General features: G+C 43.6%; 1 protein-coding gene across 2 annotated transcripts in view; it reads right to left on the reverse strand.

Moving 5' to 3' along the window:
- The window catches only part of Gpm6b (glycoprotein M6B), a 156,651-nt gene extending 148,640 nt beyond the window's left edge, over positions 1-8,011 (reverse strand). Inside the window, exon 1 of one of the 2 annotated variants that reach the window (XM_023719553.1) lies at positions 7,695-8,011. In XM_023719553.1, coding sequence (XP_023575321.1) covers positions 7,695-7,698 — 4 coding nt within the window. In that variant the 5' untranslated portion in view covers positions 7,699-8,011. The remainder of the gene's footprint in view (positions 1-7,694) is intronic. The other variant, XM_023719550.1, reaches the window with a different exon arrangement.
- Between the last annotated feature and the right edge of the window lie 11,280 nt (positions 8,012-19,291).

A 19,291-nucleotide genomic window follows, 5' to 3' on the forward strand; every position in this document is an offset into this window, starting at 1 on the left:
TCTCTCTCTCTCTCTCTCTCTCTCTCTCTCTCTCTCTCTCTCTCTCTCTCTCCCCCTCTTTGCAGAACCAGGGATTGAACTCAGGCCCTTGTGCTAGTCAGGGAAGCGCTTATTGTACTGAGCCATCTCCCTGGCCCCCTCTCTGTCTTCTCAACACAACTGCCATGTCAGGCCCCACCGGAAGCTCCACAGAAGCCATGAGGTTTTGCTAGCCTCAGAGCTGTTTCTATGTTTTGGTGTGTGTGTGTGTGTGTGTGTGTGTGTGTGTGTGTGTGTGTGTATGTCTTTGTGTGTGTCTGTGTGTGTGTATTCTAAATGAGCCTTTTCAAATATTTTTCTCTTTCTCCTCTTAAACATCAATGTATTTTTGCCACACATAGTACACACATTTATCAGCTTGATCCATTTACAATTGTTTCTGTTATTTTCAGATAAGGTCTTGTTACCTAGTGCAGGCTAATGTAGGCTGGCCTCAAACTCACTTTGTAAACCAGGCTGGCCTCAGATTTGCAGTGATCCTCCTGCCTCAGCCCCCTGAGTGCTGGGAATCCAGGCATGCATCACCATGCCCACCTATCTCGATCATTTATCTTTTTTGGTATTATTTTAGTATGGGTCTACAGGGCCTACAGGGTCTCACTACATAGATTGGACTCTTAGTGATCCGCCTGTGTTCAACCTCCCAAGATCTGGGATTACAGGCATGAGCTGCCATGCCCAGTCTCAATCACTGTCTCAGCATGCCCTGGGGGTGGGGCTGGCATGGCATGCTGGGGATCGAACTCCGGCTACTGTGTCTGTCTAAGCAGGTGCTTTAATCTGCTGAGCTACTTGGTCGGCCCTATCTGGATCATTTTTAATTCCCCTTCCCTGTCTTCCCCATCCCTAGATTCCTCTCCCATCTCTAAATCACACATTACTCCTTCTCCATCCCCATGGATTCTTTTTATCCCTCTGGGAGACTGTGATTTCCTTCCGACTATCACTTGGTGCTTAAAAGCCTTCCAATTCTCTATCACCAGCCAACAGACTGACAAGGAGCAAGGCCCTTCATGGTGTCACTCAGCCTGGATGGGGGTTCCCACTCCCCCACACTCAGGCCACTCCCAACTCTTCAGGGTGCCCAAGAACTTAGCCTTCCTCCTGGCTCCATTTCTGCCCATCTGTACCCAGGCCCTGGAGCATTCCCAGCCCTGCGTCATCCTGCTCATCCTTCCGGACTCAGATTAAAGTAGCTGCCTCCCTCTCTGAAATACCACCTCCTCCTTCTGTTCTCAGTTAGGACCTTGGGCTTCCTCCAGAACCCTTTATCTGCCTTGGTTAACTGACTGGTTATTTGCCAACAAGGACTTGGAGTTTTTGCTCCAAGACAGCAGGGTCTTGGCTCATGCAGACAGGACTTGGAAGGCCTGTGGGCGAAGAGCAGTCTTACCTGTGGTGGAGCACCTCACAGCGATGCCAGGGACCAGGGAGGCACAGGCTCATGCCTGGCACAGGCTAGTTGGGTGGCATGGCAGAAGGCACTTATTCAGCCCTAGGCATCACAGCAAGGATGCAAGCATAAAGCTGTCGCTTCTTATCCTCAGGGCAATGAGTTTGACTGAGACAGAGTGTTTTACCCTCCGCATTCCCAAACTTCAAAAAACCCGACAAGAAAGAAAGGCATTTCACCAGAGACAGAAAAATACTTTATGACGTCTGAAGAAAATCTGAAGGCAAGAAAATAATAGGAGAACATTCAAGCTGCTCTTTAAACCATTCTTGTGTCTGTGTCTGCTTGCAGTGACTGAATTACTTCAAAAGTGATTTCAAGGGTTCAAATTCTGTCCTTCTGTGAAATTATGTGATAAAAGTAGTAATATTTTCAAAGAACAATGGCATTTGTCCTATTTAATTTAGTATGTATTATCAGTTTATAATATACAAATAAAACTTGTGGGTTATAATACACAAGTATTACAATGATAAAAATAAAAGTTTTATAGATCATGAAATCTGTACATTTATAATGCAGATAAACCTTGATAAAATGCATTTTATATGATAAAATCTGGTTTTTCAGTAAATACCAATGGAGTGCCCACAATATAGCAAATCAACTGAATGACTAATAAGAAACAACAATGAATCAAATTATCTCAGCTTTTGACTAATTTGGTATTTGAACAGAAAGGGAGGCATGAAAAACACTGACAAGCCAGCTAATCATAACAGAAAAATCAAGTTGACATTATTAACTGGATGACAATGGCTTAAAAATACAGCAGTATGGGCCAGCGAGATAGCTCAGTGGACTAATGTGCCTGCTTAGGCAAGTGCAGGGACCACAGTTGGATCCTGGGCACCACCCCAGGATGGGCTGAGCTGGCCACAGAGTCTGGGTGTGGTGGCTCACACCTATAATCCCAGTGCTGGGCAGGCTGAAAACAGGAAGATCACTATGAGTCTGAGCTGTATAGTGAGACCCTCTATAGTAACAACCAAATATATACATCTGTAGCCCTCTTCCAAGAGTTTGTCCAAATCAGCCACCCAGATGTAGCCACCAATCTTTTCTAAACCATCTGTGTGATGCTTCTCCAACCAGCTGGATTGTGTCCCAAAGCACTGTATTGGTCCCAAGCTTGTTCATACAAATTGTATTTGTTATCATAGTTATAAAATTTATTTCAGCATTCCAGAAAACAGTACAATATGAGTTGCAAAAGAGTTCTTCTGTCTTTGAAAATCAGGTCAATTGCTTTAGAAAGTCTTAACAAAAATGAAATCACTTACTCAGAGGCAGTAGGATAAGTGAAATAAGTGGCTCTGGGGGTTGGGGGTGTAGCTCAGAGGTAGGGTTCTTGCCTAGCATGTATGAAACCCTGAGTTTCATCCCTAGCACCACAAAGAAAAAGAAAAGGTTGTGCACATTTGTCAGCTCCCAGTGAGTTCATGTTTTTCATTCTATTTTATGTCCTCCTTCCTCCTCTTAGTCCTGCCTGGTCTCATGCTACAGAGGTCTGCCTGTCTCAGCTTTCCAAGTGTTGAGGTTACAGGTACTACCATGCCTGGCTGTCATTGTAATTTTTTTTTGTTTTGTTTTTGGTACTGGAAATCGAACTCAGGACCATCCCTGGTCCTATCATTGTATTTTGAAATACTCTGAAACTGGAAATGAGAAGCCACTAAAGTTTAGCTGGGGTTCGTATAAGAAAGGGTGCAAGGAACCCCCACCAGGACTTCACACTCAAAGCAAAGACCAGGGCTCTGCAAGAAAAGATCAAAGCCTTCATGTTTAAAGTTAAGTAAAGTGTTTAGGACACCAATATGGCACTTCATCTGACTCACCACTTTGGCATTTTCAACAAACCATCCAACAGCTTGATCTGCAATGCCATGGAGAATAAGGCCCCGCTCTGGGGAATCAATCATGGGTGTGGATGGGGGTAGGGTGGGTGGTTGGACCGAAGCTTTTGCTAGAGCAGAGATTACTGGATAAAGAATCAATTATTCCTGTTTCTCACCAAAAATATAGTCCTCTGTGTTATTACACTAGGTGGCTTACTCAAAATTTCAGTCTACATGGCAAGACATGAGAGGGGCTCTTTCCAAGACCTAGGGGTGGTCCTTGCCTTAGACATCAGAACAAAGGAGAGGTTGCCCTGCATGCATGGGGTTATTTATACAAGTCACCTGTTTAGCATCTCCTGTGGCATCTGAATTTCTGTCTTCCATGTGCTTCTTTTGCAGCATGTAGCCTGGGTTCTGAGTGTAGGGCGAAGATAGTATAGACAACTCTGATATAGCTGGGCTGTGGTGTAGACAGCTCTAAAAAGAAGAGGCGAGAGGAGCCAAGGCTGGAGCCCATTATAGCTTCCTCCACCTGCTTCCTTGGAGAAGAGCCAAGCATCCTAAAGGCAGGCAGGCATGGAACCCAACTGCAGAGATGGTATTTAAACAGTTACCCAGCTGTTTCCTCCCATTTTCCATGCATATTATCATTCTGTCCTTGCTTTTGTCTAAATTATGTACTTGTGGATTCACAAGGACCCAAAGACATGATCTCATTGGATCATTTTGTTTTGAGGTTAAGAACAGGAAATGATTTCCACAAGTTCAGAGTGAGGTGAGCAGTGCCAGACCACTGAGGCCAGCCAGACTTTTCCTGTATTCCCTGTCCCTGCCATCAGTAGGACTCGCAACATCAGAAAAGAAGACACCAAGGCCCTGCCCAGGCCACTGGGTCAAGTATTAGTTTCTCCTAAAAATTATTTTCATACACATCTCAGCTAAAAGACTCTAAGCCAGTGTTTTTAAAATTGTTATTTAGTGAAATGATTGACCATGTTCAAGTTCACAACTTCTAAAGCCTTGCTTTGAGCTTGGCATACTAGAGGCTGAGGCAGGAGGATCACTTGATTTGGAAACCAGCCTGGGCAACACAGGAGATTCCTTAGAAACAGAAAAAACACCACCAGTAAAACTCACAAGCTCTTTGGACAAAATGGGTCCAAACAATTATTCTAATGTTTTGCTATGTCTGATCATTTCATGTGTGATTTTCATTTCAAATTAGAGGCAGTTAATGAAACCAAATCAATATTTCTCTCGTATCCATAAGCCGTATTGACGTAGTACTGCTATTGCACAAATGTCTTGCAAGAAGTTACCCCACTGATTCTGTTTACTTACTATGTCTTCAGGCCTAGGGACAGAGTACCAGAATAAAAATTCTGTTGACCAAAGTGGATTCTTGTCAGATAAAGCCAGAGTAACTCGGAGGGTAGAGGGCATGCCAGGCGCTCTGCGGAATCCTTCAGCCAGAGAAATAATTAGTTTCAGTACACTCATTAGGTGGTGTGCTACATACAAGCAACATGGCAACACATTCTTTTTGTGCAAAACAAGCAAAGTTACTGAATAGTCAAACACAGTCCAAACATTCATTGGCTCATTCCATTGACATGAGACATCAGATGAGGCAAATCCATAGACAGAAAGTAGGTTAGTGTTTGCTAAGGACTGGGAGCGGACGCACTGCTAATAGGTCCAAGGCTTCACAGGGGTTAAGACAATGTTCTCACATCAGACAGTGGTGATGGGCTGGGAGATGGCTCAGTGGAATAAGCACTTCCCTGGCAAGCGCAAGGGCCTGAGTTCAATCCCCGGTTCAAAAAAAAATGCAGACAGTGGTGATGGCTTCAGAACTCTGAATACACTAAAACCCACTGACTTGTGTACCTAAAGGTATGACTTGTATGTGAATTACAACTAGACAAAGCTGTGAAGGCAAACTGGCTCCGCAATTAAAAAAAAATCCATGTTTGAAGATGCGCTGAAGGGTAGAAATGTACACACAATCACTGTTCATTACTTTCTGACTTAGAGGTTTTTGAAAATGTTGAAATGTGAGCCCAAAGAGCTTTTGTTTCTACAAACCTCATTTATTTTACCAGTGAATTAACTAGTACCAGTTCAAGGAAGTGACTTGTGTAAGAATCAAATCAATGGACCAATGGCTAGAGGTTTCCCAGCATTAAATCATTTCAATTAAAACATTCATGGGGTATGTTCCATAATTAAATACATCTGGAAAAATAAAAGCAGTTCATGGCCCTGTGGTGTATTCAGTAAGAATCTAAAGGAAATCAGTATGTTTTCTTTCTGGCATGAAAAGAACTTTCTTTTTAATGTAAAACTAAAAACTAAAAACCAAGGATACTGCCAGAGCCAGTGAAATATGCACAAATTAACATAAATTGGCAATTGAAGTGTAGGACCAATAATTGTCCAAGAAACAAAAGTCCTTCCTTGAGAGCAGACCTCTGGCTTGGTTATCTGCTTTGTGAGAACAGTGTCCACCACACCTATCTAAAAATAAAGCCCACCTCAACTGCGTCTGTGAAGAATGTCTCCATGGAGTAATTCCATGTTCACATGCGACACCCAAATCTAAATGCCAGGCATCCAAAAACCAGAAATAACTTTGCTTCAGGAAAACAAGTCAGTGCTTTCCTTGATGTTGCCCTTCTATGTAACAGCAACATCTTTGGTGGCCTCTATCGCCAGTGCAGCCCAGGGTGAGCCACAGCCGTCGTGTGAATTTTGTGTATGAACCTTATAGAAAAGGGAGCTTTAGCCAGGCATGGTGGTGCACACACCTGTAATCTCAGCACTCTGGTAGGCTGAGGCAGGAGGGTCACGAGTTCCAGCTAACCCTGGGCAACTTAGCAGTTGAGTGAGACCCTCTCCCAAAATAAAGATGAGAACACAGAAGATGGAGCTCAGTGTAAAAGCACTGGCTTCGAGTCCTAGAACCACACACACACAAAAGTGGGGGAAACCTGACTGGGATCACTCATCATGGGAGCACTAAAAGAGGTAGGCAGCAGAGGTACGGGCCACTCATTTTTGTCCTTTCTAGAAGGATCTTATCCTACCTTTCCCCTAACTTTCTGGGAAGAAAATTTCCTGTTAGATTCAGGGCTTTCCTTTCATATTTTGCTGATGATATTATTTTTAAAAAAATTATACACAATCGTTTGAGCTTCCTCTTAAATAATGTGCCCTCCTTCCTAGCCCGCACCAAATACTTTAATTAGTACAAACTGACCACCTCTCCAATACTCAACAACAGAGGAAACGTAGGGAAGAGGTACAAGAGGGGGCTAAACCCACTGACTTCCTCATCAGGAATACTTCCACTTCCGAGGGGCTCTTCAGATTGCTAGTGGTGCTTGTGGCTGGCGCTGTCTGTCACTAGAGAAGGATAATGAAGGAGAGAGAGAGAGAGAGAGAGAGAGAGAGAGAGAGAGAGAGAGAGAGCCCTTGCCAAGCGCGGCTCCCCAGGAGTGCAGCGGAATTATGGAGCTCTTCACAGTTTTCTTCCTACAAAGTCCCCCTTTAACATGTTGCTGACGCCAGCATTCCGGAGGGTTGGGATGTGACAGAATGGCTCCTCCAGTCGCCTAATGCCCGCCCCAAGCCAGGTGGGAAATTTTCTCGCGCGCGCAACAAGGCGTTCACCACTGCTGGCCAGTCTCCCAACTGCACTGGCACGGGCTTCCCACCTGCGCCTCCGCCTACCGTTAGAACAGGGGACAGGGACAAAGAAAAACTCACCCTGGGTCCCAGCCTGCCCTCTACCCTTCCGCCCCGTTTTGCTAATTTCAAGGGTTAAGGTTCCCAGATGAGCGCTCGAACCCCCTCCTCAGGTGCAGCAGCACCCATATATTTCCTATAGGTTTAAAGAGAACAGAATGAGGCAGAGCAGGACAGGATTGGACTCGGAGCTGCGACCTCGAGCGACAAGGAGATGTCCCAAGCAAGGAGCAAGAAGCTACTCCCCACCAACCACTTGAACTAAGGCGGGAGCCCGCAGCCCGGGACGCGCCGTCTGCTTTCTCAACCCACCCCCACTCTGAGACCTAGCTTTTCTGCTCCCACGCATCGCACGCCCAGAGGTGCAGCCCGGTTGCAGCTAGAATGGGGGCGCCTTTGGCACAGGGCGGAGACGCGCACCTGGGCGTTCCAGACACCTGGGCCCGCCGCGCCTTCCCACCTCCAACCCCACACCGCTACGCCCTGAATCCGCGGCGTGGTAGAGGTGGAGGAGGCAATGCCACCTAAGCGGGGGTGCAGCGCGCCCCTCTTGGGGCGGGGGCGCGGGGCTGTGGCTGAGGCCGTGGCGCGAGGCCAGCGCCCTCGCTTACCCATGGCTGGCGACGGGCGGGGGGAAGGGGGGCGCGGGTGCGGGCGCTCGGGCTCCTCCGGGCCGGGCAGGGCCGGCGGCACAAGTTTGCAGGTCGGGCGGGCACGTGCGCGGGCCGGGCTCCGGGCTAGCTGCGCGCGGACAGAGCGCTGGCCAGGGCTCCTGCTCGGCCGGGGTGGGAGCGCGCGCGGCTCCGCCCGCGCTGGGGGCCGGCCACGCCGAGAGGGGCCCTGACGTCAGCGCCGGGGGCTTTGTGCGCCCGCGGCGAGGGCCCGGTGGGGGGCAGCGGGCGGCCTTGGCTGTCAGCACAGGCCAAGCAGTCTCCAGGGACCACAGAGCGAGGGCAAAATGCTGGCGGGGTATGGGAACAGATTGGACAGAGAGAACAGGGGTTCTAGGATGGCAGAGGCCTGAATCGCCTCTCAAACGCAAAACTGGTAGAGTTGAAGGGAGCCTGGAGGTCTTGGCCACTACCCATTGTACATATCCAGAAACTGAGGCCTAAAATCCTGAAAAAGAACACCCAAGGTTTGGCAGTGCCGCCTCCATCCAGTGCCCGATGCTTTCATTTAGGCACGCGCTGCGGGTGGTGACTTAATTCAGCGGGGCTCCACAGGCTGCCCAGGGGAATAAGCTGGGCTGCTTTTGGAAAGGATTTCATCAGGCCTCTGCGGGTGGGACCCGGTCATTGCTGTGTAAGAGTACCAGGTGACTCCGGCACGCACCCTAGCTGCAAAGCCCTGGCTGAACTCACCTGGGGGGTGGGGTGGGGGGACAAGTGGCTTGGAAGGACACAGGTGGCAACCCTCTCCTTGGGGTGGGCCCTGATTTGGTGTCCAAAGTCAGCCCACAGGACCCCCAGAAGCCCATGCTGGAAGGTTCGTTTAATACAGGCCAAAGCTTGAATTCCTTCTGTCTCCTTAGAAAAGAATCTTCCTTTCCCCAGAGGTGTTAGAAAAGCCATTGGACCCTTGCAGTTTCTGTCCGGCTGATACTTCCTGTGATATTTCTGAGCCAGATATTTTATGTCGTGTTCCTTTATTGTTTTGGAACTACATTGTCATACTTGAACAGAGGGTTACATAAACAGTAACGATAGATAGTACATTTAAGGAACATTTAAAGCAGAAGAGAGAGGCTTTGAGACTGAGAAAAGGTGGAGAAAGCAAGCATTTCATCTATTGAAATTTATTGGATTAGGAAAGATTTTATCAAGGCAGAGCTCTAGAAAGCCTAATAATATTTTACATAAAAGGACGGCGATTTGTGCTAGGTGGATCACCGGCTCATTTCCACAATCCCACGGGAATAATCATTCCTCACCAATCTTTATGCAGTATTAAAGTAGCAGGGAGCTCATAGGTTTAACTTTTTGTCCGCCTGTTACAATAATCTATTTGAATGATTTCTGAGTTGATGTCAACGTAGGAACCCAGCTGCAGCGACTGAGGGCACCTGTAAGGGACAGATGACGAAAGTGGACCGAGCAACAGGCAATGAGGAACTGATGCTACCTTCTGGCTTAAGGAAGAGGAGTTTGGTTGGTTCTTAGGTCTTAGGCAGCTCCTAGAGATAGGGAAAACAGCAGTACAGTACCTGAGCACAGCAATCTGACAAAATATGAGCTCAATGAACCACCCTGAAATTACGAACTGGAAGGTTTTAAGTGTTGAGATGAAAGTAAACCCATTGGCCTGCTTTCAGTCATTCCCTAGAAGTCTGATTTTTTTTTAACCAAAGAACAGCTGTGCAAATACTGGAACTACTCACAATGGGATGCTGTGATAAAAAACCACGTTATCACAATTGTGTACAAAATGTCAAAGGAAAGCCACATTTTAGTAGAAAACTGTCCTCGCTTTGAAAGTGTCATGGATTGATTTCAATAGTCAGTGTCCCTGAAACCCTTAAGAAAAACAAAATAGCAGTTGGAAAATGAACAAAGGCTACTAGCAGCATGCAGGGATGGGCTAATGAGCATACTTGATTTCACTATTATTTTAAAAATGCTGTCATAAAGCAATAATAATATCTTGTTCATATTAAGTAACTTTTTTTTCAAAGTTAAGCAAGATACACTGCAGGTGGGTGAATAAATTGGTCCAGCCTTTCTGGCAGTATGTTTCAGGAGACTTAGCAATAGTCATATCCTCTGACTTGATAATCCTTCTTCTGGGACTCTCTCCTAAGTAAATATCAACTGCTAAAGTAGAAATTACTGCAAAAGGTTGTTTATCAGAGGAGGAGATAAAATAGGAAACCAAAGAACAAAACAAAAATAAGAATGCAACAGTTGCTCAAGAGAGGGAAAGTTGTTACATAAAATTACACTCAGCAATATCTGGGACAGTTCCCATGCTCACAACCTGGGGTGGGGGATGGGGTGCTGACCTGTAGTAGGTAGAGACCAGGGATGCTACTAAATCACTTATGATGCAGACAGGCATGGTAGTGCAGGCCTGTGATTTGAGTACTCAGGAGATTAAGGCAGGAGGGCTGTTGTGAATTGCAGGGCAGCCTAGTGGTGGTGCTCACCTGTAATCCCAGGACTCTGGGAAGCTGAGGCAGGAGGATTGCAGGTTCAGATCCCACTTGGGAAATTTAGCAAGATCCTGGCTCAAAATTAAAATAATAGACAAATAAAAAGACCTGGGACTAGAGCTCAGTGTGAAGACCTTGGATCCATTCTCCTGTACAAGAAAACTCCCTGTAACCTACTGAATGGCCCACCCTGATTCCCAGAAAGAAATGATCCGGCTCTAGAGATGAGTAGTGCTGACGCTGAAGAAAGCCTGAAATATACAACAGGGTATCGTGTGGCCTTTTTTAAATCAAAGAATGATGTGGAGAAACATTCAGAGATTTTGGCCTTTTCTAAAAGCTAAATATACCTTTTAACCCTCATTATCTTCATATATACATATATGTATTGAAATAAGAGAACATACACTATGGTAGAGATGATTATCTATATTTGCTGTGCTGAGGATTGAACCCACGGGTTCACACATGCAAGGCAAGTGTTATGCTACATACCCCAGCCCTTGATTAATTTTTTCCACAACTGTGTTTCTGCTATCTGACTATACAGTCAGACTAGGTCACCCCGACTCCTTCCCCATGATGTGGCACCTGTGACTGAGTTCTGTCTACCCAGTGAGATCAGAGGTGCTGCCCACCACTTCCAAGCCTTCCCCTCAAAGCCTTCTAATGCCTCACTTCCCCATGACTGCCCCTTTGCCCCTAGATGGACTCCTTGACACCTGGGCCCCTGTGAGGGACTGTATGCTGGGGGATGGGTCACCCTACCATCCTGAGTCTCTGAAAGATTTGATTCCACAGACAATCTGCAACTGTCTTGAGTACATTGGTGAGCCAGATATAAACTGCAGTTTTGCTGGAATTAAGTATTTTAGGATGAAGGGGTACTGATTTTTTAAACCAGGTCCTTCACACTGAGACACATCATGAGTGCTTTTCTAAATTGTTTTTTTTTTTTAATTTTGAGAGACTCTCACCAAGTCTTTAACTTCCCCAAGTCCAACTTGTTGTCCTCCTACCTCAGCCTCCTAATGTGCTGGGATTGCAGGCGTGTGCCTATCGCAGCCTGGGATTTACACATCCCATCAGTCATCCTAGCTTTACTACTGTATATCAGTGCATTAATCTCTACCAAGATATGCACAGAATTTGTTTTTGGATATGAGATTATGGAGTTTTTAGCTTTATTTTTGTACATTTGTGTTTTCTCAGACTTTTACAATGAGCAAGATTCTTCTTGCAGGGCAAGACATTAAAATAATTGTTTTTATCATCAGAAAAACATACAATTGTACCTTACGCCAAAGTAGAGTATTTTCCTCATAATTTAGAGAGAGAGAGAGAGAGAGAGAGAGAGAGAGAGAGAGAGAGAGAGAGAGAGACAAACAGGCAGGCAGGCAGGCAGGCAGGCAGGCAGGCAGACAGACAGACAGACAGACAGACAGACAGACAGACAGACAGACACAGTCTTGCAGTGTTGTCCAGGCTGATCTCATAAACATGAGCTCTTAAGTCTCTTATCTCAGCCCACTTCATAGCTGGACTGTTTAGACATGCACTACCATACTCAACTTAATTTTACTGTATTTTTATATTATAATTGTTGTTAGTTTTTTGAGATAGGGTCTGCCATGTAGTTTAGGCTGGCTATCCTTGAACTTGTGAAGATTCTCCTGTCACAGCCTCCCAAGTGTTGGGATTACACGTGTGCACCACAAGGCCTGGCCCAGTTTAATTTCAAATTACAAATAAATATCAGTTCCAAGTGATTTTTTTTTAAACATATCACTGAAATTTCCCTGAATCTCATCACTGCACCTAAGTGCCTGCGTGTGGTGGGCACAGTGGAGAGGTGAGTTTAGTGGAGGAAGGCGAGAAGGTAAAGGTGTTCACAGTACTCTCTGGGGCAGGGAAGCAAGCCAGAGCTGGCCTGCAGTTGCACCTGGGAGGAAGGGCAGTGTCTGGGAGGACACTGGAGAGGAAGCAACTTAACTTTCATGTTCTCATGGTCACCCTGGAGAGGGAAGACAAGAAGATTCCATTTTGCCTGTGAGACACTTAAGGGTCTCATTGTCCTTGGGGTTGGAGAAAACAGACCTTTATGATTCTCCTGGGGGCTCTTCAGTCACCAGCAGGGGACAGATGGAAGTGCACCTGGCTTCCTCCTGAGCACTTCTCTGCAAATGGGGTGAGGCCACAAGATTCCATCTCACACTTCACTGGAGATCTTCCTACATAGACTCCTTGCTTGTCTCACACCTCCTTGGATGAGGAAAGTGGGTATTGAAGACCATAGTTCAAGTACTGCACGCATCGGGAACCCATCAGACCTAGACTTGCCAGGCCTGCATTTGGAGGTTCCCTTTCAGAATTCATGTCCAGCTCAGCTGTGGCTTCGTGGTTGGGGAAATGGCCACACCCTGCAGTGCATGGTGTAGGACAACAGACCAGCTCCAGGAAGGATGCAGGCAAAAGAGAAAGTGTGGGCATGGGTGGCTGAGGGGGGTGAGAGGGGATGAGGGGGTGAGGGGTGGGGGGTGGCAGGGCAGAAGGGGGGCTGGAGATTAAAGTGGGCGAAAAGCAGATCCAGCTTTTCAAATACAGGCCATTCGTTCCATGCTGCTTCTTATGAGTTTGAGCAATTGGCAAGGGGCTTTCATTTGCTTTGCACTGAGCATTTCAACCTAGAGGGCTGGGTGATGGCCATTTCTCATGCTTGTGTCTTTCACAGGACACTGTGTGCTTTGGCCAGTGACCGAGTTACCTGCATACATGAATTTAGATCAGAGCTCACAGCTATACATCAGGAACTCACAAGGAATGTCCGAGAATACAGCTAATGTGGCCATGTGCCCTTGTTTTGCAGATGAAATTTAAAATTGAAATATACAGTGAGTTTCAAAAGTCTTGTCACTGGCTTTTCATTTGTGTAACCTGACAATGACTTCTTTTACTCCACCTACATTTCCCAGTTGCCTAGTAACAGTGAATTTGGTAGCACCTTGGAAAAAATTCATGGCTTTGGGCTAGAGTTTTGCTATTTTCCCTCCTGAGTGATTCTTACAAAAAGAGAGGAAACCAAAAATGGAGGGGGAGGGACAGGAGAAGAAGGGAGGGAGATACCAAAAAAATTAAGCTCTTGGGAGGCTGCAAACAGGCGGATCACTACGAGTCCCATCTAGTATTGGGACCCTGAACACCCTGTAGACCCATCCCTAAAAACAACAGCAAGAAAAAAAATTAAGATGTGTTAGGTACATGTGCCAATTTCCCCATGGTGAATGCAATATTTAGCTACTGCAAATATGGATTAGCATTAAAATTTTTACAGAGAAAATGCCTTATAGCATCTGAGCTAAAGGGAACTTGGTAACTCTTCCAGTTCAACCCTCTCCATTCAGGAATCCCTAGTAGGAGCTCCATAGTTGTTAGTGGTCCAGGTATATTTGAATACTTTTTAGGACAGGGAACTCATTGCTATTATTTCTCAACAATTATGATCCTCCAAATTTTTTTCCAACTCAAACTACTGTGTGTTGCTCAAATTCCACCTCCTACCCCTGAAGGAAGTTTCTTTTATTCAAAGTTAGCATAAGCTCCTTTGACTGTTGAGGAAGTTTTATATTTATAAACTTTCACATATGTTTAAAAAAAGTCTCTCGGTATCCTGAATAGCCTATGGAGAAGACTCTAGTTGCCAAACGCCTACAAGTTAGGGGACTGGGAAGAAGGTTTACATCTCAAACTGATTAGAATGGAATTTCCTCTTCCTTTGAGTTGGAAACACTCTGGTAATTTCTCTCTCTCTCTCTCTCTCTCTCTCTCTCTCTCTCTCTCTCTCTCTCTCCCTTTCTTCTTTCTTTCTTTCTTCCTTCCTTTCTTCCTTTCTGCTTTCTACTCAAGTATTTTATTTGCTGGCAACTATGCTTGTTAACATTGTATAATGAAAATGTACAAAGAATACTGTTCCAGTTTCTGGTAGGGTTTAAGCTGAAGACTTTCATTAATAAAGAATCTTCGAATGTGAATATTCTAGAAACTTCTTTAAGCCATCTGATCAGAACATCTGTCTCTGAATTTTGCCTTACTTTGAAAGGTATTGACATACATTTTAATTAAACTCAGTCTTTTGGAATAAGCTGTAATTAACAAATCATTCTATACTTATGATTCCTCTTTTTTCCCCATTCTTATACCCTATTTTCAAACCCCCTTCTTCTCCCCATTCACAGAGCTCTGTTTTCATTTTATCTTTCTTTTCTGTTTTTTCTTTTCTTTCCTTCCTTTCCTCATCTTCCCTCTCTAGTTCCCCTTTCCTTGTGAGCAGTTTCTTCTTATTTAACAGTATCTATTATACATCTTGTTTCTTATTTACAATCTCTGTTTCTCATACCAAAGAGATAATGTGGTATTTACATATGTGTCAGATTTATTTCATACATGATTATGGTCCCAGAGTCCATTCATTTAGCCATACATTTCTCAAGTTTATATTTCTTTATGGCTGAGTAATACTCTCCTGTATTTTAAAAACTGAAGTCTTTTTTATTCATTCATCAGTAGATGGGCATCTGAGTTGCTTCCAAGATTGAGCTGTCACAAACTGTGCAGCTATAAACATGGATTACATATATCTCTGTGGTTTGATGCATTTAATTCTTCTGCGAAGGTACCCAGAAGGGGAATAGCCAGGCCAAATGAGACCTCTAATACTAGTTTTTTTAGGAATCTTCACACTGAATTCCACAGTGGTTGCACCAGCCTACATTCCCATCAAAGGGGAGAAGGCTTCCTTTTTCCCCATAGCACTGCCAGCACTTGTTTCTGGTGCATTGTTTTATTTTTTCACATATTTATTTGTTGTTTGTATACTAGGGAAACTATACGGTATTTACACATGTGTGTCTGGTTTATTTCACTTATGAGTATATGTTCAAGTGGCATCCACTTCTATATAAAGGCTTGGAGTTTATCATTCTTAATAGCTGAATAATAGTCCATTGTGTAAAAATACCACATCTTTTCCAACCATTCCTCAGGTGATGGGCATCTTGGTTGTTTCCAAGATTTGGCTACCACAAATTGTGCTGCTATAAACATAGGCACACATACATCACTATGATATGATGTTTTCAGATCCTCTGGGAAAATTCTCAGTAGAGGAATAGCTGGTTTAAAGGGGGTTTCCAGTCCAACTTTTCTAAGGAGTCTCCATAGTGATTTCCATAACGGTTGCACCTGTCTACATTCCCACCAGCAGTGGAGAAGGGTTCCTTTTTCCCCACAGCCTCTCCAACATTTGTTGTTGGGTGATTTCTTTATGATAGCCATTCTTTCTGGGGTGAGATGATATCTCAATGTGGTTTTAATTTGAATTTCACGAATGGCTAGTGACGTGGAGCATTTTTTCATATATTTATTCGCTTCTTTAATTTCTTCCTCTGAGAAGTATGTGTTCATCTCAGATGCCCATTTCTGGATTGGGTCTTTAAATTTTGGGGCCCTAGTGTTTTTTAGTTCTTTATAAATTCTAGAGAGCAGACCTTTGTCTGAGTACTTATTTATCATAATTTTTTTCCAAATTTGTGGGTTGCCTTTTCACTTTGTTGGTAATTTCTTTTGATGTGCAAAAACTTCCCAGTAAGAGCAGGTCCCAGTTGTTAATTCTTTCAACTGCTTCCCGTGCGATTTGATTTCAGTTCACGAACTCTTTGCCTACCCCTATGGCTTCAAGAGTTCCTCCTACTTTCTCTTCTAGGAGATTGAGTGTCTCTGCTTTAATGTTTAGATCTTTAATCCATTTTGACTTTAGTGCATGGTGATAGACCTGGGTCAAGTTTGCTGAGAAATGTTTTTTCATCTCAGATGCCTATTTTTGGATTGAGTTTTTGAATTTGGATCGTCTGATTTGTTTTTTTTTTTTTTTTGAGTTCTTTATGTCTTCTAGATATTAGCCCTTTGTGTGAAGAACAGCTGGCAGTTTTTTTCCTACTCTGTGAGTTGTCTTTTCACTTTATTGGTGACTTCTTTTGCTGTTCAAAAGCTTTTCAATAATATGAAATCCCAGTTGTTGATTCCGTGTGCTACTTCCTGTGTGAGCATGTTTTTTTCTTCATAAACTCTTTGCCTACTCTTTTCTCTTCCAGAGTCCAACCTATTGTATCTATCTTCCAGCAGATTTAGTGTTTCTGTTTAACATTTAGATCTTTATTCTATTTTGATTTCAGTTTAGTGCATGGTACTCGATATGCATCCAGTTTTAGCCTTCAGCATGTGGAAAGCCAGTTTTGCCAGCAGCATTTATCAAAGAGGCTATCTTTCTTCCAGTGAGCATGTTTGTCCCCTTTGTCAAAGATCAGGTGGCTGAGTCCATTTGCAAAAAAGATATATTAGTCCATGTTTGCACTAAATAATGATTTCATTCATCATGGGAAGTTAATTCATGTTTATAACACATCTCAATTCTTATCACGTCTTCATTCTCTCTCCGTCCCTTCTCCTTCTCTCTCTTGGTTCCCTTCTCATTTGCAAAAGACCTTTCTCCTTGTTTCCTATTACCTACATTTTATTCTACTCTTTGATTTATTTATAATTTATCTTTCTCACATAATAAAAACCCTGCAGTATTTAAGGTTGTGTATCTGATTCACTTCACTTAACATTGGGATCTTAAGCTGGAGCCATTTTCCTTCAAATGAGTCAAATTTATACTTTTTAGAGCAGAGTAGTACTTCATTGTGTACAAATACATTTTTCTTTATCTATTATGGTATTTTTCTTTTTATAAAATTCATACAATATAAAATTAGACAATTCAAAGTGTAGAATTCTGAATTAAGGTGGAAACATCAGAAGTGTCTCCTTCCAAGAAATTTTTAACGTCCTAGAGGTAATTGAACCCCATACCCACTAAGCATGCTCTTTCATGCCCTGCCCAAGCACTGTCACCACTAATCTACTTTCTGTCTCGGTGGATTTGTCTCATCTGGATACTGCAGATAAATGAAATCACACACTACATGGTCTTTTGTTTGGCTTCTTTTACTTCACATCACATAGTAGCAAGTACCAGTGCTTCACTGCATTTTTATGGCAAGATAATATACCTAGTCTTGGGGTGCTACATTCTGTTTATCTAGTCATCCTTCAGATATTTGGGGTTTGATTTCTTATGAGCTCTTTATATATCTAAATATTAGTCTTCTTTCTGAGTAATACTTGGCAAAACTGTTCTTAATCTCTAAGTATGATTTTCATTCTATTGCTTGTTTCTTTTGTGGTATGGAAAGTTTTTAATGTGATATGATCCCATTTGTTAGTTCTTGGTACTATTTCCTGTGCAACCAGATTTCTGTTCCAAAAGTCCTTGCCTACATGTACTGGAGACCACAAATCATAAATTGAGTCTTACAGACATCTAAGCTTGTCCTTGTCCTGCCCTTTGTGCCAGCTTGGATCACTGAAACTCCCTACTCTTTTCTGGTCACAACCAGAAGCCCTAGTGATAATGACTTCTGTGGCATTCAGAGGACAAGATAGGAGCTGCTGAAGATGATAAGGCACCTGGGGAAAGGACAGTTTCCTCCTTGCCTCCCTGCCTAGTCCTTTTCCTTGCAAGAATGCTTTGATCTTCTTCCAGGCCCCCAGTAGCCACCATTACGCTTCCCAGAAATACCTACTGCCCATCACCCATTGTCCCTGACTCAGAGGTAATCAATAAATGCTAAGGTTTTGGGTGCCTCGTGACTCTTTGTTCCCCTAGAATAACTGATCATCCAGGATCCTTGCTTCACCTATTTCATTTCTTGATCTTTCTTCCTGCTGTGTACTGTAACATTTGTCAGGAGACTGGGGACTCATTGAAGGGGGCCCTCATAACTGATGTCATAGCAAGGGTCCCTGACGTACACCTATGACTTTCATTTTATCTTTCAGAAGGTTAAATGATTCTGATTTAGCATTTAGTTACTTGATTAGTTTGACTTTTAGCTTAGTAGATGGTGAGGAATATGGATCTAACTTCAACCTTCTGCATGTGGGTAGCCAATTTTTCTGGAACCATTTATTAAAGAAACTATCTTTTCTCCAGAGTATGTTTTGGTCCCTTTGTCAAAGATCAAATGATTGAGTGTGTTTGAAGTTGTTTTTGCAACTTCTACTCTGTTTCATTAATCATTGTGTCTGCTTTTTGTGCTAATACTATGCTGTTTTTATCACTGTAGCTTTGTAATGTAACCTGAAGTCTGGGATTGTGATGCCTCCTGCTTTGTTCTTTGTTTTTTTGTTTTTTTTTTTAAATTTAGGACAGTGTCTATAGGGTCTCACTGCATAGATTGGACTTATAGTGATCCTCCTGTTTACAGCTTACCAAGTGCTGGGATTGTAGGCGGGTGCCACCACACCCAGTCTCAATCAATGTCTCAGCATGCCCTGGGGGCAGGACCGGAACGGCAGGCCTGGGGATTGAACCCCCAGCCCCTGCTTGCAGGTGCTTTAATCCGCTGAGCTATTTGGGCAACCCTCTCCTCCTGCTTTTTTCTTTTTATTCAAGATTGGTTTTGCTATTCTGGGTGTCTTATATGCCATATGAATTTTAGAATTGTTTTCTCAATTTCTGTAAATAATATAGTTGACATTTTTATTGGCATTGTGTTAAACCAGTATATCAGTTTTCGGGCCGGGGAGATGGCTCAGTATAATAAGCACTTCCCTGGCAAGTGCAAGGGCCTGCGTTTAATCCCCAGTTCTGCCAAAAAAAAAAAAAAAAAGTGTATCTGTTTTGGAAGCATAGCCATTTTGACTGCATTGATTTTGCTCCTCAAGTAGCAAAGGACATCTTTCCATTTTCTGATGTCTTATTCTATTTCCTTTTTCAGGGTACTTTATTCATTATTGTACATGAATTCTTTCATGTCCTTCGGTTAATTTCTAAGTATTTAATTATTATTGGTGCTACTGTAAATGGTATTATTTTCCTAATTCCTTTCTTTCTTTCTTTCTTTCTTTCTTTCTTTCTTTCTTTCTTTCTTTCTTTCTTTCTTTCTTCCTTCCTTCCTT

Source organism: Octodon degus, unplaced genomic scaffold (genome assembly GCF_000260255.1).
Source record: "Octodon degus isolate 3935 unplaced genomic scaffold, OctDeg1.0 scaffold00069, whole genome shotgun sequence".
NCBI classification, from domain to species: domain Eukaryota; kingdom Metazoa; phylum Chordata; class Mammalia; order Rodentia; family Octodontidae; genus Octodon; species Octodon degus.